A 20,543-nucleotide genomic window follows, 5' to 3' on the forward strand; every position below is an offset into this window, starting at 1 on the left:
ACTATGGGGTGAGAATTTCACTCAGGCTCTGTTGCCACCACAAACCATGAGAATCTTCAGAGACCAATGGTCAGGGCTTCCAAGCTCAGAACTGAAAGAGAGACCAGGGTAGGACTGTGGGTAAGCTTTGGTTTCAGACAGGGTAGGGAGCCTGAATAAAGACTACTCCTCCGAAAGCCAGGAATCCAGAAGGCTTAAGCTCCAAGAAAACAGGGCTATGGAGAAAAGATAACTTGTTCAGAATGATCAGTCTATAAATGCTACCTACAATTTCTTAACTAGATTATTTTAATTTTTGACTTACATGGGGAGATGTTCAGTGTTCTTTTCACAGGAATGTAAACTCCACAAAGCCCAAAACCTACAGTGCCTGTCACAGGGTAGGGGCTCAATAAAAATCTAGTGGATGAAAAGAATGCCATCCCAAGGGTAAAATGTGCATTCCATGGTTCAAAGAGGGAAAATTCAATTACTTACTCTGTGAAAGCCAATGAGTTTGATTACCATATGGAAAAATAATAGGAAGATGCTTCCAAGGATCACAGATTCATGGGCTGGGGCGGGGGGGGGAGGGAAGAAGGGGGCAGAATTCAAACAAATGACACATGCAAATTGAAAAAAAATCAATTTAGGAAAGCTTAAAAAACAAATCAATAAAAAGTAAATATTAACCAAAGAAGATACACCAATGGCAAATAAGCATATGAACAGATGCCCGACATTATTTGTTATTAGGGAATTGCAAGCTAAAACAACAGTGAGATACCACTGTGACACACCTATTAAAAAAAATATTAGAATGGCTAAAATCCCAAAACTGACAATGCCAGACGATGAGGAGGATGTTGTCTTAGTTATCGAGTGCTGCTGTAACAGGAATACCACAAGTGAATGGCTTTAACAAACAGAAATTTGTTCTCTCAGTTTAGGACCCTAGAAGTTCAAATTCAGGATGCCAGCTCCAGGGGAAGGCTCTCTCCCTCTGTTGGCTCTGAGGGAAAGTCCTTGTCATCAATCTTCCCCTGAGTCTAGGTTTTTCCCAGCTCAGGGATCCCAGGTTCAAAGGACATACTCTGCTTCTGGCTCTTCTTTCTTGGTAGTAGGAGGTCCCTTTCTCTCTGCTTGTTTCTCTCTCCTTCTATCCCTTGTAAGATAAAAGATGATGTAGGCCACACTCCAGGGAAACTCCTCTTACATCGTATTAGGTCTGTGACCTGAGTAAGTGTGTTGCATCCCACCCTAATCATCTTCGACATAACCTAATCTTGCTTCATTAACCACAGGCAGAGATTAGGATTTATAACACATAGGCCAATTATGTCAGATCACAAAATGGAAGACAACCACACAATAATGGGAATCATGGCTGAACCAAGTTCACACATATGTTGGGAGGATACATCTCAATCCATGATAAACATGAAGCACCAGGAATTCTACTTCACTGTGCAAATGAAATTGCCACTTTGGAAGACAAATTGGCAGTTAAACACAGTCTCACTGTATGATCCAGTAATTGTACTCCTAGCTATTGACCCAAAGAAATTGAAAATTTATGTCTATGCAAGAACCTGCACATGAATGTTTATTGCAGCTTTATTCATAATCGCCAAAACTGGAGACAACAAAGATGTTCTTCAGTAGGCGAGTGAATAAATTGTGGTACGTCCATACAATGTAATAATATTCAGTGATACAAAGAAATTATCTATCAAGCCATGAAAAGACATGGATGAACCTTGAATGCATACTGTAAAATGAAAGAAGCCAGTCTAAAAAGGCAATATACTGTAAGAGTCCAATATATGACATCTGGAAAAGGCAAACTATAGAGAAAATAAAAAGATCAGTGGTTGCCAGGAGTCTGGAGGGAGGGTAGAAGAGCTGAAGCACAGGACACTTTTAGGTTGGTGAACTATTCTGTGTGATACTGGAATGGTGGACACATGACATTGTGCAGTTGTCAAAACTCATAGAAATTTACAGCCCAAAGAGTGAACCTGACTGTAGGCGAATAAAAAATCATTCAGGAGATCAGGGGATCCCAGAAAGGAATGCAGACTGAAACAAGGGAATCTAATTGTATTACAAGTGTGTGAAACAATTTCACTAAAGGAGGTGGGGTGAACAGTGCTGATGTAAATACCTTTAGAAATGAGCAGAGTCTGTAAACCTAAATGCAAAAAACAACTGTACATAAGCACTGTACTTTAGGTGACAGAGTTGATAAAATCATGAGGATGTGGGTTAATAACTCTGATACTGCTATACATGTGTACTGGAATTGAACTGTTAAATAAATGGATGGCAGATGGTAGGTTTCTCATTACTGGAGTGGGAATTTACAGATAAGCAAGGAAAAGAGGCTAAAATGATCCATGTGGTAATGGACTAGAGTTGGAAATATCAGTATGAACTCATGTTTAGCTTAATAGAGATACTGATGGATACATATAGAAATATTTAGAGGTGTGTGTATATTTCCAGGCAGTAAACACAAGTATATTTCCTTGTTCTTTCAACTGAAAGGGCCTAAAAGCAATGACACCCCATAGCAATGAGCATAGACTGGTAGCATCCCGATATTGGCTTTGGATATCATTCTGCAAGAAAGGAACCAGGGACTTTAGAGAAATGGCTGTTTCTAGACCTGGGGCAGGAAATATACAAGATAAACTTGGAGATCTTGTAATGCCAGAAACTACAGAAGTGCTAGACAACAACAGTAACCCTGTGTTTATGGGGTTATGTCAAAGAGACACAGGAATCAACTGAAAGAGCTCCCAATGGCCAAACCTAGAACCATTTGAGCAATAAAATAAAGTAACATTGGTATAGAATAAATATCCATGAGTATATACTGATATAAATAAATGATTGAATAAATAAGTAAATGGGGGGGCAGAGAAGAGACATATTTCCATTGCAGAATAATTCTAAATAATTTATGTAGATATTCCATCTTCAAGGAAAAAAAAAAAGAGCATAAATCCCCATGCATTAAGTGTGGGCTGCACATTGTGACTCTATCTAAAGAGTACAAAATGGAGAGGCAAAAAAATAGAGAGTAAATTTATAGTGGAAAACCACGACAAACTACCTCATCCTGGTGATTAAGGCCAACATTAACAGGATAAATTATGTTAATAGTATGTACCCTTGATATGGTATAACGAAAATGGTACTTTCCCTTTGTGGTCTTCCTTCTAAAATCTCATAACCCCACCCATCTAATCATGGGAGAAATGCCAGACAAATTCCAATAGAGGCATCTTACAAAACACTTGACTAGTATTCCTCAAAACAGTCAAGGTCATCAAAAACAAAGAAAGTCTGAGAAACTGTCACAGCCAAAAGGAGCCTAAGGAAACATGACAACTAAATGTGATGTGGTACCATGGATGAGATCTTGGAGCAGGAGAAGACATTAAGTAAAACTAAGGAGATCTGAATACACTATGGCCTTTAGTAACTAACAACATTGGTTCACGAATTGTAGCAAATATACCATACTAATGTAATGTAAATGTTAATAGTAGGGGAAACTGGGTATGGTGGGTAATAAGGTGGGTAGTAGAACCCTCTATATCTTCTCGGAAACCCTGGTGGTGTAGTGGGTAAGTGCTATGGCTGCTAGCTAAAAGGTTGGCAGTTCAAATCCACCAGGCATTCCTTGGAAACTCTATGAGGCAATTCTACTTTGTCCTATAAGGTTGCTATGAGTCAGAATCAACAGGTTTGGTTTGGTTTACTATTCTCTCGGTTTTTCTGTACATCTAAAACTATTCTAAAAAATGAAGTCTTTTTAAAAAAGTAAATATTAAGTTGCCTTGTTTTAATAGATAACTTATTCAATGATTGAAAAAAATAAAAATTTAATATTAGTTTTAAAATTGTGTCCAGGTAAATGATAAGAGAATAAAGTACATTCAGGATGGAAGAAAGCAAGCTACTTATAGGAAAATAAACAAGACATGCAAAGAGAGGTTACAAAGAGAAAGGAAGGCGGGAGTGATGAAGGGGAAGAGAGAAATCTGAGATTTACGGAATCTTGTTCTATGGAAGCAAACTGTTCTCTCTGGTCACAGCTGAAGGACCTAGGTGGCTTTTTGTGTCATATTATTTCTTGCTTCCTGGAGTTAAAGCCTGATACTTAGGGAACAGAATAAAATACTCATTTAATCAGCTAAACAACAAACAAAATTTATTAAGTTGTTATTATGGCACTTTATTTTCCATCTTTAAAGTGTTGGGTTGAACAATGTAATGTCATGTCTTTCTCAGGACATCTTATGAGGGATTACATGATGTTGATCTGGCTTACCACCAGTGATGTTAATCTTGACTACTTCCTTATGGTAGGGCGTGCTGAGTTTCTCCCCTATAAAGTTACTATTTTCCTCTTTGTAATTGATATCTATCTTAGGGGAAATACGTTGAGACTACGCTAATATCCTGCTTCTCCTCAAACTTTCCTACATTGATTTTAGCATCTCTCAGTGGATCTTGCTTGCAACAATTATCAATTTGGTATTAACTTACTGGTGTTAACTTAATGGTGATATTTTATTTCCCTCATATCATTTATTAATTGAAATTCTTCTGTAAGGATAAGCTGTCCCTTCTCCCTCAGTTATGCATTTATTCAACTATTTATTTATATCAGCATGGACTCTTGGATGTTTATTTTATTCTATGGATTACAATAAAATACCATCATCATTTATTTTGTTGCTCATATTGGTCCAGTTTTGGCCGTTGGTCGGTCTTTCAGGTTGACACCTGTGTCCTTTTGACATGCTTGCATTCTGTTTAAAGCTTCCTTATCTTCTGGAATCCAGGACATAACAGGATCATCTTGTAATTTCTCTGCCCAGCTCTGAAACCAACCTGTTCTCCAAGTTACCCTGCTCCCTTTTATTCGAGAATGGTGTTTAAAAACCAAGGAGCACATGGGGTGTCATTGTGTCTAGGCCCTCTCAGTGGACAGAAGTAGAAAATACATGTATTTTTGCTAATCTACATATCACTCACATCTATATTTCTAAACCTCTCAATGTACATACATAAAAAATCCATGAGTTCATACCGATACCTCCAATTCCAACCCCAAAGCACAAGTTTCATTCTAGCTTTCTCTTTTCTTTTCCTTATTTGTAACTTTTTTCTCTGACAATGAGAAGCTTGTCCTTCATTATTTACAGTATATTTATTTAGTTGTTTAATCCTAGTATAAATATAAAACCCAAATATATCAGTAATTATGTTACTGAATAAATGATCTATTTAAAAGACAAAGACGGCCTCTCTCAGTAATTTTGATAGTAGCATCATTGAAAATTTGAACTACACAAGTAACAAACTTCACCTAAGGGATGTATACTCACTCCTCACTTATTGACATGGTTAGGTTCCAAAGACCAATTGTTATGTGAAAATTGGCTTTATGCTAAAATGGAAGATGATCACATCAGCTCATAAAATGCAATATGACTACATCACTAAGTAACTGCCAAATTACATCATTACAAAACTGCCACATTACATCATTACACTACTTTCAAACCACTGAGAATCATGGCCCAGCCAAGTAGATCCATAACCTTAATCATCACAGCCAGCGTTCCTCTTGCCTCACATCTTAGCATTCATTACTGCCAGACATAATTCGTTAATGTGCAAAATAGTAGGATAGTAGTTATTTAATATTGTTGCAAATGTGAAATGTCAAATAACGAGAGAGTCGATAAGTGAGGAGTAGGTGTATGTAAAATTTTCCATTCAACAGCTGCAGAATATACATTCTTTTCAAGAGCAAACAAAACATTTATCAAATTTCACCATATGCTGAGCCATAAAATAAATCTCACAAAATTTCAGGGTACTTAAATCATAAAGAACTTCTGACTACAATACAGTTACTCCAGAAAACAATAACAAAAAGATAATTATGTAATCTCTGCATATTTTGTTCAAAAAAGAAAGCATAATGGAAATTAGAAAATATTTTGAACTGAATGATAATATATCAAAATGTATAGTGTTCAGGTTAACAGTATTTACAGACAAATTTAATGCTTAAATGTGAATATTTTAAAGGAAAGACTAAAAAACAAAGTCAGATAAAGAGCAGTAAAATAATCCAAAGAAAGTAGAAGGAAATTTTAAGAATAAGAGTAAATATTAATAGAAACCGTACATATATTAGACAAGATCAGCAAAGCCATAAGTAGTTAAGACTAGTAAAACTGATAAAGCTCTAGTACAATTGGTAAGAAAAATAAGATGAAGGTCACAAAAAAGCCAATATCAGGAATGAAAAAGAAGACATCATTACAGATTTTATAGACATTAAAATATAATAAGTTGATATTATGAACTTTATTCTCATATTTTAAAATTCAGGTTAATGGATAAATTCCTGGAAAAGAATAACACACCAAACAAATTTAAGAAGAAATAGCAAACCTAGATACTCTTCACTGAAGATAGTGATTGGTGGTCAAAATTCTTCCCACAAAGAAAACTCCAGACCCAGATGCCTTCATACAAGTTCTACTAAGCATTCAGTGACAGAATAACTCTAATCTTAAAAAAAATTTCCCAGAGAACTGGAATGGAAGAAACACTCCCCAACTCATTGTGTGAGGGTAGCCTAACCTTGAAACGGTAAAAGGGTATGGCAAAGCATATATAAAATAAAAACAAAACCTACAGCAAATATTCAAGAAGATTAGGAATATGACAGGGATGCCTACAATTACTACTTATAGGCAATATTTTCCTAGAAATCCTAGTCAGGGTATTAAGGCAAGAAAAAGAAATCTAAACAGTATAAAAATTGGAAAAGAAGAAAAATAAAACTTTCATTATTTAAAGATCAATTGTGTACATAAAACATCTAAAAGAACTTAATGATAGAGAAGATAGAAGAGGGTTTAGTGGAGTTGTTGGATATATAATCCAATTTTAAAAAGCAGATTATTCTCACATACCAGCAACAAACAGTATGAAAATAGATTTTTCAAAAATACCATTTATAATAACATAAAAATATGAATTATTTAGGAAAAAATCTAACAAAAGATGTGACGGTCTCTACAGAGAAAATTATAAAACTTTGAGACACATTAAGTAGGTTTAATAATAGAGTTATACTATGTTCATAGATTGGAAGTCTGAATATTATAAATATGTCAATTCACTCCAAGTTGATTTATAGATTCAATACAATTTCAGTCAAAATCATAGAAAATTTATTTGTTTTTGTTTTTATTTTGTTTTACCCTTATGTGACTCAAAACCTATTCTAAAATTTATTTGGAAATGCAAAAGGCCAAAGAGAGATAAAACTTTTTTGAAGAAGAACAAAATGATGGGATGTGTTCTATCAAATATTAAGACATATTGTAAAGCTATAATAATTAGAATAGTGTAGTACTGGCTTGGTGATAGATAAAATACATCAAGGTAACAAAACAGAAGCCTGGAAATAAACTCAAAACAATGAACTTGCAGCACTTGATATATAATACATGTGATAACACAGATAAGTAGCAAAAGGATAAAATCTTTCATAAATGTTGCTAGAATCAGTGGGAATCCATATTAGAAAAGTAAATTAGACCCCTGCCTTATACTACAGACAAAAAATCAATTCCAGACAGACCTACATTTAAAAGGCAAACAGTAAAGCTTCCTGAAAGATAATATAGGAGAACATCTTCATGATCTTGGAGTAGGATGGATTTTTTTAAGCAAAAACACTACTCAAAAAGAAAATGATTGATATCTTAGTCAACATTACAGTAATAACACATGCTCACCCAAAGGCACACAAAAGAATGAAAAGACAAGCCCCAGGATGGGATATTTGCACCACACATATGATCATATGATAAAGGACTTATATAAGGAATATGTAAGAATTTCTACAAATTAATATTAAAAAGACACCCTACTAGAAAAATGGGCAAAAGATCTGAACATACATGTCACAAAAGAGCATCTCCAAATAGTCAGTAAACATATAAATAGGCACTCAACCACATTAGTAATTGGGAAAATGAAAACTAAAACCACGGTGTGATACTACTACAAGCCCACCAGAATGGTAAAGTTGAAACAACTGAGAATATCAAGTGTTGCTGATGATGGCAGCAATGGAAATTCTCGTATATTACGATGGGAGGGCAGCTTGCTTCAATCATGTTGGAAGACAGTGTGGCATTCTCTCGTAAAACAGAAAATACACTGTGACCTAGCAATCCTACTTTTAGCTAAGTCTCAACCCTAGGGAAATGTGTGCATACATTCTCCAGGTTACATGTACAAAGATGCACATTACAGCATTATTCATATTAACTTCAAATTGCAAACAATACAAATGTTCATCATCAATATAGCAGATAAATTACATATTTATGTATTATATAAGTAAATTATGCAATATAATTAGTGAACTATATATGGAATATAATTCAGAAGTAAAAATGAACTAATTGAGACTACTTATAGTAACCTGAACCAATTTCCAAACATAATGTTGGGCAAAAGAAGCAAGCCCCATAGACAGAAGAAAAAAAAAATTGCATACAATATGATTCTACTAAGATAAAGTTCAAAAACAGGCAAACTAAAGTATATTGTTTAAAAAAAAAAAAGTATATTGTTTAGGGGGAAAAATTACAAAAGTCAGGGTGCGGAAAAAAAGAATTATTATCAGAAAGTGGCATGTAACATAGGATGCAGTTAAAGCAGGGCATAGAGGAAAATTTATAGCTTTCAATTGGCTATATTAGAGAAGAAAAAAGTCTCAAATCAATAAGCCTTCAACTTTAGTCTAGAAAATGAAGAGCAAATAAAACGAAGACAAGTAGAAGGAAAAACACAATTAGAACAGAAATTAATAAATTAGAAAACAGAAAAACAATCAAATCAATAAAACCAAAAGTTGATTTCTTGAAAGATCAGCAAAATTGACAAACATATAGGAAGACCAACCAAAAAAAAAGAGAGAAAAACACAGATCGGAAAAATCAGAAATGAAAGAGGAGACCTTTTCATCTTCCCTACAGGAATTAAAAGAATCGCAAGAAAAAATTATGAAAAACTATACCCCAACAAATTAGATAACTTAGATGAAATGGGAAAATTCTTAGAGACACACAAATTGCTAAAACTGACTAAAAAAATAGAAAATTTGAATAAAAATATGATAAAGAAATTTAATTAGTAATTTAAAATCTTTCCACAAGAAATTCCCAGGCCCAGAAGGCTTCATTGGTGAATTCTGCCAAATTTTTTAAAAAAAGAATTAATACCAATCCTTCACAAACTCATCCAGACTAAGTGGGATTTAACTCAGGAATGCAAGATTGATTTAACATACTGAAATCAATTAATATGCAATATTAAGAAAATAAAGGATAAAAACTACATGATCTTCTCAAAACATACAGAAAAGCATATGACAAAATTCAACATCCTTTCCTGATTAAAAAAAAAAAAAGTCAGCCAATGAGGAATAGAAGGAAATTCCCTCAGCCTGATAGCTATGAAAAACCTACAACTGACTATAATCTTAATGGTGAAAGATTGGATGCCTTCCACCTGTTATGGATTAAATCGTGTTCCCCAAAAACGTGTGACAACTTGGCTAGGTCATGATTCCCAATAGTGTGTGATTGTCCACCATTTTGTCATCTGATGTGATTTTCCTAGGTGTTGTAAATCCTACCTATATGATGTTAATGAGGCAGGATTAGAGGCAGTTATGTTAATGAGGCAGGATTCAATCTAACAAGGTTAGGTTGCATCTTGAGTCAATCACTTTTGAGATATAAAAGAGAGAAGCAAGCAGAGAGACAGGGAGACTTCATACCACCCAGAAAGCAGCACCAAAAGCATAGTACCTCCTTTGGACCTGGGGTTTCTGTGCTGAGAAGCTCCTAGACCAGGGGAAGATTGATGACAAGGGCGTTCCCCCAGAACCAACAAAGAGAGAAAGCCTTCCCCTACAGCTGGCACCCTGAATTTGGACCTCTAGCCTCCTAAACTGTGAGAGAATAAATTTCTTTTGTTAAAGCCATCCACTTGTGGTATTTCTGTTATAGCAGCACTAGATAACAAGACACCCTTTGAGATCAGAAACAAGACAAGAATGTCTGTGAATCATAGACAGCAATGTAATAGCTAAAGCTATAAAAATTTTAGAAGAAAACATATGGGTGAATATTTAGGACCTTGGGTCAGGCAATTATTTCTTAGATGTGACACCAAAAGAACAGGCAATAAAAGAAAAAAACTGCTAAATTAGACTTCATCACAATAAAAAACAAAACAAAACAAAACTTTTTTACTTTGAATAAGACCATCAAGAAGGTAAAAAGACAATGGACAAATGGAAATATTTGCAAGTCATATATACATATATATATGTATGAAGAGAACTTGTCTTGAGAATATATAAAGAATGCTTACAACTTAATAACAAGAAAACAAATAACTCAATTAAAAATGGTCATACGATTTATACAGACATTGCTCCAAAGAAGACACATGAAGCTCAAAATCATTAATGACATGAAAATCATAACTATAATGAGATACTCCGTAACACTCACTTAACCACTACGCCACCAGGGTTTCTTAACACTCACTAGGATGGCTATGATAATAATTAAAAAAAACAGAAAATAGCAAGTGTTGGTGAAGTTATAGACGAATGAACCCGCATAAATGCTGGCAGAAATATAAAATGGTGCAGCCATCTTGGAAAAGTGTTTGACAGATCCTCAAAATGTTAAACACAGAGTAAGCATATAACCCAGCAAATCTACTTCTAGGTCTCTACCCAAGAGAATGAAAAACATACATCCACCAAAAAATGGAATGTGTGTCTGGTTACCTCTATGAATGACTGTCTCCTTTGTCCTGAGACCAGGAGAATTGGATGTTGCCTGGCTAGCATTACTGAACTTTTTACCGAAAGAGTCCGTAGAAGAATCCTGATCAAAAGGCGGGGGTGGGGGAGGGAGCAAGATGTAGAATAGAATTTTGAATTCTAAATGGAATCTAGACTTTCTGGAGCCATTGAGGCTGGATGAACCCTTGGAACTATTGCTGTGAGATAATCTTTAACTTCAAACCTTAAACCAAAACTATCCACTGAAGTCTTTGACTCAAACAATAGGTTAGCTTAATTGGTAAAGTGTGTCTGCCTTGAGTGTTGTGCTCCTTTAAAGAATAATCTATGTGAGATCAAACTGACAACATCAACTCAAAAGGTTAGATGAGAACCTTGGGGGACACTGAGTTTATGTTAACGGTAGTAGAATAGCAAGGATGTTGCACAACTTGAAGAATAATCAATGTCACTGAATGGTACATGTAGAAATTGTTAAAATGGCATATCTTTTACCATGTATATTTTCACCAAAAACTAATTTAAAAAAATATGTGTCCTCAAAAGACTTGTACAAGAATAATCATTTGACTATTATTTATAACAGACAAAAGTGGAAAAACAAAAAACAAATGTCCATCCATTGCTGAATGGATAAATTAAATGCACATATATATCCACACAATGGAATACTATTTGGCAATGAAAAATATTGAAGTTCTGATACATGCTATAACATAGGTGAACCTAAAAAAATTATGCTAAGTGAAAGAATTCAGGTAGAAAAGTCCACATATAGTGTATGATTTCATTTATATGAAATGTTCAGAATAGGTAAATCTATAAACATAGAAAGTAGATTAGTGGTTGCCAGGGGCTAGGGTATCCTCTGCTTTCAGGCAAAATCCCACAGACATGAGCAATGATACCCAAGTTTTCAGATGTTCTTCATGATACAGCTTGTTACCTTTGACACTTCCCTCTCTCTCACTACCCAGCATTCAGCTCATTGCTAAGTCCTGTCCATTTTACCTCTTAAGACTATCTCACAATCATCCCCCCACCACTCTTATCCAAGCCATCATCACCCCTCTTCTACCACTGCCATATCCTCTCTAACTGTGTTCCCTGCATTTGCTCTTGCTCCAATCTGTTCTTTTCACCGTAGCCAGAATCACATATTTGCAATGGAAATTTCAAAATGATCCTGTCCTGTTGACCCTTCCCCTACCACTCAAAAATGCATCAATATTTTCCTATTTCTCTTAAGGGAAAGATCAATATTCCTAATACGTTCTAGAGGCAATGAATGTTGTTGTTGTTAGTTACCACTGAGACAATTCTGACTCATGGAGTTTGCATGTGTTCAGAGTAGAACTCTGCTCCATAAAGTTTTTAAGGGAGTGACCTTTCAGAAGTAGATTGCCAGGCCTGTCTTCTAAGGTGCCTCTGGGTAGGTTCAAACTGCCAACTTTTCGGCTAGTAGTCAAGCACTTAACCATTTATGCCACACAAGAAATCCCTGAAGTAATGCATAGTGACCCCAATCACTTCTTCTAGATCATTTTAAACTTTGCTCTTTCCACTAACAACACCTAGACTTCTTTCATTTCCTCAAAGTACAACACCCCCACCTCCTTGGAACCCTATATCCAGAATATTCTTTCTTAACTTCTTCACAGTTTTTACTCTCCTCATCCGTTAGATTCCAGTTCAATCATCATCTCCACTTGGAAGTCTTCTCTGATTCCCTAGATAAGATCAAATCCAACTACTGCACGCTCTCAAAACATCATATACCTTACCTTCTTATGACTTGTCAAACTTGTATTTTCATGTTTAATTGTGTACCCTCTAGAAAACTGTAAGCTACATAGGAGAAGACAGCTGCGATTGCCATTTTATATAAGTCAGATTTGACAGTGGGAGCTGCCCTAACTGAATTAAGACACCTAACTACAATGGGGATGACTGGATCCTATGGTGGTAGGCAAAGTGGCAGGACTCAATCAACAAAGACAAGGTGGGCATGGTTATCGTAATGGACAATGGAGTCAAAGCAGTAACCAGGATAGTCTGAGTCATATGGACTTATGGTGTTGGCTAGTTAGTCATGATTTCCCTAGGAGTGAAATAGGTGGGAAATCTATTAAATATTTACTTGATCTGTACAAGTGGAAGAACTATCTTTTTTGCTGACCCTCTACTTTACCAAGCATGATGTCATTCTCTAGGGACTGGTCCCTCCTGATAATATAACCAAAAGCTTTTCCATAATCAAAAATGTCCGTCTCTCAGAGAAAGTCAGCACAACTGGACTAATCCAAAAGCTGAGAAGTTTACTGAATACAACCAAACACTTCAAGAGACAAAGTAGCAGGGGTGGGGATCTGGGGACCATGGTTTCAGGGAACATTTAGGTCAACTGGCCCTCCCCTCTAAATTCTGGGTGTTGACCATGCTCTCTGGATTCTGGGTGGAAGTCCCTCAGCTCTGGGCTTCCGCTTCACCTTCCAGGCCCACTGGGACAGCAGCTCTGCTCCCTCAGATTTGGGCAGCACCATTCTCCCAGTCTAAGTGGCGACCCTACCCCCTTTACCCTGGCAGACCCAATTCTTGTGCCACTTAGGCATGGCAGCCCTGCTCCCTCAGCTTTGGGCAGTGAATCTGGCCCCATCCCACTGGCACTCGTGAAAGGCACCCCCACACTCCAGAACCAATTTGGCAAAGATCTGACACTTTGAAACCAAGGAGGTCGTGGCTCCACCTCCTGAGACCCAGCAGGCCATAGTTCCACCCTTTGAGACTCCAAAGGTTGTGGCCCTACCCTTTAAGACGGAGGCAGCTCTGTTTCCTGTGCTCCTTGTCTCTTCAGTTTCTGTTTCTTGGTTCCTTGGCCTCTCAGCCCCTCAGGCCTCTTGAGCCAGCCAGGCATCTGCCCTGCTTGGGCAACTGTTCCAAAGTTCTTTGGCTTTACTGATAGGTGCCTGCAGGTACCATACTTTGCCAGTAAGCTTCGGGCAGAAGACACTTAACTCCCTTGCTCCATGGGTCAGCAAGTCTAGCTCCACCAATAAGTGACCGAAGACACCCCACTCCACCGGAAAGCCTTCTGCCTGAACGCACTCAGTTCTCTTGCTCTATGGGACATCCCCCACTCCATCTTATGCTGGTCTGGTTCTGCTTCTACTGTTTCTTTGCTGCTGCTTCTTACCTATCTACACTGTCTCTGGTGTTACAGCTCTCTTCACTTCCTTCTGAGCCCTCACTAGAATTGTCTTTGTTGTCCATAGTTTCACCAACAGTTTCTTCAAGGCACCTGAAAACTCTTCCAGCCTCTACCCATTCACAGTTTCAAAACTGCTTCCACATTTTAGGTGCCTGTTACAGCAGCACCCTACTCTTCCAGTACCAAATTCTGCCTTAGTTGTCAAGTGCTGCTATAACAGAGATACCACAAGTGGACGGCTTTAACAAACAGAAATTTATTTTCTCACAGTCTAGGAGGCTAGAAGTCTGACTTCAGGGGCCAGCACGAGGGGAAGGCTTTCTCTCTCTTTTGTCTCGGGGGAAGGTCCTTGTGATCAATATCCCCCCAGTCTAGGAGCTTCTCAGCACAGGGACCCCAGTTCCAAAAGACATGCTCTGCTCCTGGCTCTTCTTGCTTGTTCCCTCTGTTCCATTCTCTCTTTTATATATCAAAAAAGATTGATTCAAGAGATAACCTAATCGTGTAGATTGAGTCCAGCTTCATTAACATAACTGCCTCTAATTCAACATCATAGTAGTTATGGTTTATAACACATGGGATAATTACATCAGATTACAAAATGGAGGACAACAACATACTACTGGGAATCACAGCCTATCCAAGTTGACACACATTTTGGGGGAATATAATTCAATCCATAACAAGACTGAAAGCTTAACTATGTGCCACCAAGTCACCACGTGGCCTGAGCTGCCCATCATGAACTGGGAGTTGTCTGACCCACAGAGCCATAAAGTCAGGCATTCACAGCAGCACTCCATCATTAAATAGAAGTGATTTATGAGATTGGGCCCAAGCAGGACCTGAAGGCACAAAGTAAATTGCAGGAGGGAGTAGCCCAAATGCCATGATCTCCACTCCTGTCACATTATCTTCCATTTCCCAGTCTGCACCTACAGCTTCATGGGAAGTTCCTTAAGATTAGTTGACTAAGGAAGAGAAAACTCATGCCTGGTTTATGGATGGTTCTGTGCAATATTCAGGCACTACTTGAAAGTGGACAGCAGCAGCACTACAACCTCATTCTGGGACCTCCCTGAAGGACAGTGGTGAAGGGAAATCTTCCCAACAGGCAGAACTTGAAGCAGTACTCCTGCTTGCTCACTTTGCTTGGAAGAAGGTAGTTGTAAATAACAGCTACAACGTGACCATTTGAAGAAATGAGGACTGTAATTGCTATGAGTATTTCTTCATCGTATGTGTGTATCTAATGTTTTTGTTTTCTTCACTTACAAAATACAAGATGTAAATAGGGCTAGTACATTTGTGGTTCTACAGGTGTTAGTTGTATCATGTTCGGTGCGACTATCACTTTATAATTGTCTTTAGTGAGTACGTATGGTTTAAGGAGATATATACAAGGGGTGAATTGTGATGTTTAAGGTTTTATGTCAACTTGACTGGGCCATGATTCTCTGTGGTTTGGCAGTTATGTAATGATGTAATGATCTCCGTGATGAGCTCTGACATAATGTAATCACCTCCTTGATGAGATCCGTTATGAGCAGCCAGTCAGTTGAAAGGGACTTTCCTTGGGGGTCTGGCCTGCGTCCAATATATATGGACTTTCTGGCACAGCTCGCTGGCTTTTGCTCTGCTTTGGATCTTGCATTTGGCTCATCATAAAATGATCTCTGGTTCTTGGGTCTGGAGCCAGCAGCCTGCCATCTTACTGCCGATCTTGAATTCGTCAGCCTCCACAGCCCGTGAGCCAGCAGTCTACCAAATGACCTGCTCATCTAGAGTTCGTCACCCCATGCAGCAATGTGAGCTAGGAGAAGCCTCCAACCTGATGCCTGACCCACAGACTTGAAACATCCCAGGCTCTACAACCACTTGAGCCACTTCCTTGACATAAATCTCTCTCTCTGTGTATATATACATATATGTATGTGTGTATATATATATGTATATATATATGTATATATATATATATATATATGCAGTATGATGAGTTACTTAGTATGGCCTTTCTCACCATGGTCTTGTAACTCCCACCCAGGTAACTGGGCCAAAAAAAAACAAAGTCAAACCCACTGCCGTCAAGTCAATTCTGACTCACAGCAAACCTATAGGACAGATTAGAACTGCCCCATAGAGTTTTCAAGGAGTGCCTGGCAGATTCAAACTGCTGACCTCTTGGTTAGTAGCCATAGCACTTAACCACCACGCCACCAGGGTTCCCAGGTGACTGGGCAGGGCTGTGTAGACAATTGTGACCAACCAAGGAGATTGGTCAGATTTGCCTTAAAAGAGGTCCAATTCCAGAACAAAGAGAAGAGCCCACCAACACCAAAGAAGGAGAGACTGTCAGGTGAGACCCACAGGAGATGGTGCAGTGGGCTTCCCGTCCACGGAGCGAGAAAGCTGAGTGCCTGTGAGTAGAGACTGAGGACCAGGGACAAGCTTACACCTGACCCATGAATTTGGGATTTGCCAGCCTCCACAACTGAGTGAGTCATTTCCTTTATAGGGTTCATGAATCTGTGAGACCTGCAGCAAATTAGGGAACCCAAAGATGGGAGGGAGAGCACTGAGGGGAGAGGGAGTGGTTGATGTTAGAGATGATGTAGTGGTACAGCAGCTTGGAAAAATTGGACATTTGAGACATCTTTAACCTCCGCCTTATAGAAACCAGCTTTGTGCTGATCCTTATAAAAGAAGTTATTCATTTAATGTGATATATATATTTTAATACCAAAACCAAATCCATTGCTGCCAAGTTGATTTTGACTCACAGTGACCCTATATGACAGAGTAGAACTGCCCATAGGGTTTCCAAGGAGCAGCTGAACTGCTGACCTTTTGATTAGCAGCTGAATTCTGAGCCACTGTGCCACTAGGGCTCCGACTATATATATATGTATACATATATATGTGTATATACATATATAGAGAGACATACATACACATATGGTTGACTGGTTTTGCTTCCCTAGAGAACCTAGCCTAAGACAAGCATTCGAAAAATATTGGCTGAAAGAATAAATGAATGTTACAATTAATAGCCCACAACAGTGATTCTTACAAAACCCTTTTTTTAAACCTAAGATTTGAACATGTCACCATTCCTAGAATATCTTTAGAATAGCTCCATGTTTATTTGAGAACCAGCACACAACAAAATGTTACATTTACAATTTAGAAATTAAGTCTACTCCAACAGTACCCCCAATTAATGACTAGTTAGCCATTTAAAGGTTTATTGTTATTATAGTTGACATTTATCCATAGGAACGAGTTACAAATGGTGATTAAATTCTAACCCAGCCCACAAAATCTTATTTATTCCACGAAGTTGTCAACATTGTGGTGACAGGAGCATTAAGACTGACCGTACTTTTGAGCCATAAATTCAGAGTACCTCTTAGTCCAGAACACCTCTTGACTCCAATCCCTGAGTCCCTCCAGTCCCTTTCAATCCTGAATCTTGGTCATAAAGCTTTCTGAGCCCTGAGTAAAACAGCAAATAATGTATTGCCACAAGAAATGTTCAACAGACAAGAATATGGGGAAATCTGTCGGCTGCCAGAGAAAAAATAAGGGAAAGCTTCAGAAAGGACAGTGTCACTGATGAGGGGATTGAGTGAAGAGGAAAGGGGTTGCAGAAAGGACCCAGATAGACGGAATATCAAAGGCAAACAATGTGTGGAAGGCGAGCTCTCTACCCGCGTAAGTGGGTTAGGTGCACATTAGATGTTCCTAAGATGGTAAGATACCTACTGTATATTCTAAAATTGTTTTTAAACCTTGCACCCCACTCCATTCCCTACCAAGAACTCTCAGTTCTTGTACTTTGTCACCAGAAGTGAAGACACACTACCAAAAATAATGATACTAAATTCAATAGGAAAAAAGAGTTTTTTGAAAACATACCTTTGTTCCATTCTAGGCAGAAGGGACCAAACAGCACAAGAACAGCTCCTTAAAGAAAGTTGAAACACAGTCAGGTTGAAATCTTCTTTGAAATGATATGATGAGAACTTCAAGAATGGCAGATGCCCGGCTGTTTCAATTTACTTATTAACAAATTTGATTTGGTTTCTATGGAGCTAGAAAGCCCTTTCAAAAGCAATTATGGGAGCAAAGCAAGCAAGTAAGGCCTTTGGTATCATGAACACTCAGCCAGCTGTCTGAATTTCAGTTGTCTTCATATATCTGCCAATATTACCCTCCCGGCTCCACCCACTCAATAAGATAAGACAAACACTTAATGCCCTGCCAACACCCACCTTAAGAAGTATGTGTATGAGTGTGTTTCTTAGGCTGGGTTCTTCACAGAAGCAAAACCAGTGAAGCACATATATAGAGAGATTAATTTCAAGGAAATGGCTCATGTAGTTGTAAAAGCTAGCAAGTCCCAAGGCCTGACCCACGCATGGCCTGGGTCAGGCATCAGGACATGACTCTTTATTCTGGAGATTTAAGTTAGACTACCATTCACTTGACCTAGAATTCCTCTTCTTGTCCAGATCAAGTAAATATTTAGTGGATTTCCCAATGCCATAAATTCATATGAGTTAGACTATTCTGATTACTGCTTTGACTCCACTGTCCATTATAGCAACCATGCCCACCTTGTCTTTGTCAACTGGGTGCCGCCACTTGTCCCCTACCACCACCAGGTCCAATCAGCCACACTGTAGTTAACCAAAACCAAACCCGTTGCTGTCGAGTCGATTCCGACTCACAGCAACCTTATAGGATAGAGTAGAACTGCCTCATAGGGTTTTCAAGGAGCAGCTGGTGGATTCAAAGTGCCAACTTTTGGTTAGCAGCCAAGTTCTTAAGCACTGCACCATTGTATTTAGGTGTCTTAATTCAGTTAGGGCAGCTCTCACTACAAAATCTGACTTACAAAAGATAACAATCACAACAGACTGCAAGCAAGCATGCTGGGGCTCCCTTCACAAATTTATTCCTCACCACTGTGGTAAAGGGTGTGTCCACTGGGCACTCCATGTGTGAGCCTGTCGGTCAAACCTGATAAATCCATTCTAATATGCCAATTTCCCTAAGCCTTTGGATACCTTCTTCTATAGCATACCAAGGCAAGTCTTGTACTTCAACTTGATTTAGTGTAGGCCACTGCGTAATCCATGCTTCAGCGATCCAACAAATAAGCTCTTAGGTCCTTTCCTAACCTCTCAAGCTGAAACATTGAATGAAGAACTTGTGCTTAGTGAGCCCATATCAATAAACTCAGACTGCTCCAACTTTAGATTCCTTGCACCATTATTCCACACCCTTAATGGCCATTCCCACACATATTCCCTAGGTTTCTGTTTGTATGTATTAGAAAAGTTAAGCAATTCTTTTGGAGTATAGTGTACCTCCTCCTGGGTCACACTCTGTACTTCACCTTTTGGGGCTTGCTGGGACTTAAGTCTAATTATAGGTCTACAAGAAAAAAATGGGTGGTGGGGGTGGGCCCTGGGAACATTCAGCAATATCTTATAAGGCATCTACCCCAGGCAATGAGCCAGAGGCCACCCCAGATGATATCTCAAACAAAGGCACTTCAGACATAGCTGAGTTAATCTCATCAGATGAGGATGGAGGAGGTAACGGTTTTACTGGGGAGGGTGGTTTAGCAGACAAAGATAGAGTAATCTTTTCTGATGGGAGTAAGAGGGCTGGTTCTGTCAACAAGAGTGATTCAACAGAATTTAGGAGCTCAATTTCCCCAGCTTCCTGATTCTTCTGCCCATAAATTCCCACCCCAAGTTTCAGGATCCCATTTCTTTCCTATCTGTGCCCTCACTTTAACTTCAGACTCCATTTGACTTTCGGAATTCATTGGCATTGTAATTCAGACACTCTCTGGCTTTGTTTTCAGCAATATCAGGCTTTCTGTTAGGACAGAAGTGGCAACTTTGAGGTCTTTTATGTGGCACTTGAGCTGTAACACTGAAGCCCTGAGCTCATCTGTTTCTTTCATCACTTGTGTAGTGAAAGTAGGACTAACCAACTAGCTTCCCTACACTTCTCATTCTGACAAAATTGTAGAAAAGTATAAAACATGCAATTACCCAGAGCCTCGCTTCTCACCAGTACTTGATCTATTGGTGGTGATATTTTGCATGTTAATATTGCTACCTCACACCATGGATTAGCAGTGCCCTCTTTACTACTGGAGGCAGAGTTATCAGCACCTTTAAGACTAGTCAGAGTTGAGAACCATTTTAGAAAACCCATTCTTACAATTTTGTTTCTCTAGAACCACTTTTGGCATCAAATGTCTTAGGTTGGCTTCCCTAGAAGAGCAAAAACAGTGAAGCATACACACACACACACACACACGTACAAAGAGAGAGATTTATTTCAAGGAAACGGCTCATGCTGTTGTAGAGGCTGGCAAGTCCC

The 20,543-nt window shown here is 38.3% G+C and overlaps 1 protein-coding gene across 6 annotated transcripts in view; it reads right to left on the bottom strand.

Annotated features, from left to right (window-relative positions):
- Window positions 1-20,543, bottom strand: part of LOC126076526 (cytidine monophosphate-N-acetylneuraminic acid hydroxylase) — a 509,905-nt gene that overhangs the window by 89,463 nt on the left and 399,899 nt on the right. For all 6 annotated transcript variants that reach the window (XM_049885113.1, XM_049885103.1, XM_049885123.1 and 3 more), the window contains one exon: window positions 18,054-18,101. In XM_049885113.1, the coding sequence (XP_049741070.1) occupies window positions 18,054-18,101 (48 nt within the window). The remainder of the gene's footprint in view (window positions 1-18,053; window positions 18,102-20,543) is intronic.

Source organism: Elephas maximus, chromosome 1 (assembly GCF_024166365.1).
Source record: "Elephas maximus indicus isolate mEleMax1 chromosome 1, mEleMax1 primary haplotype, whole genome shotgun sequence".
Lineage (NCBI taxonomy): Eukaryota > Metazoa > Chordata > Mammalia > Proboscidea > Elephantidae > Elephas > Elephas maximus.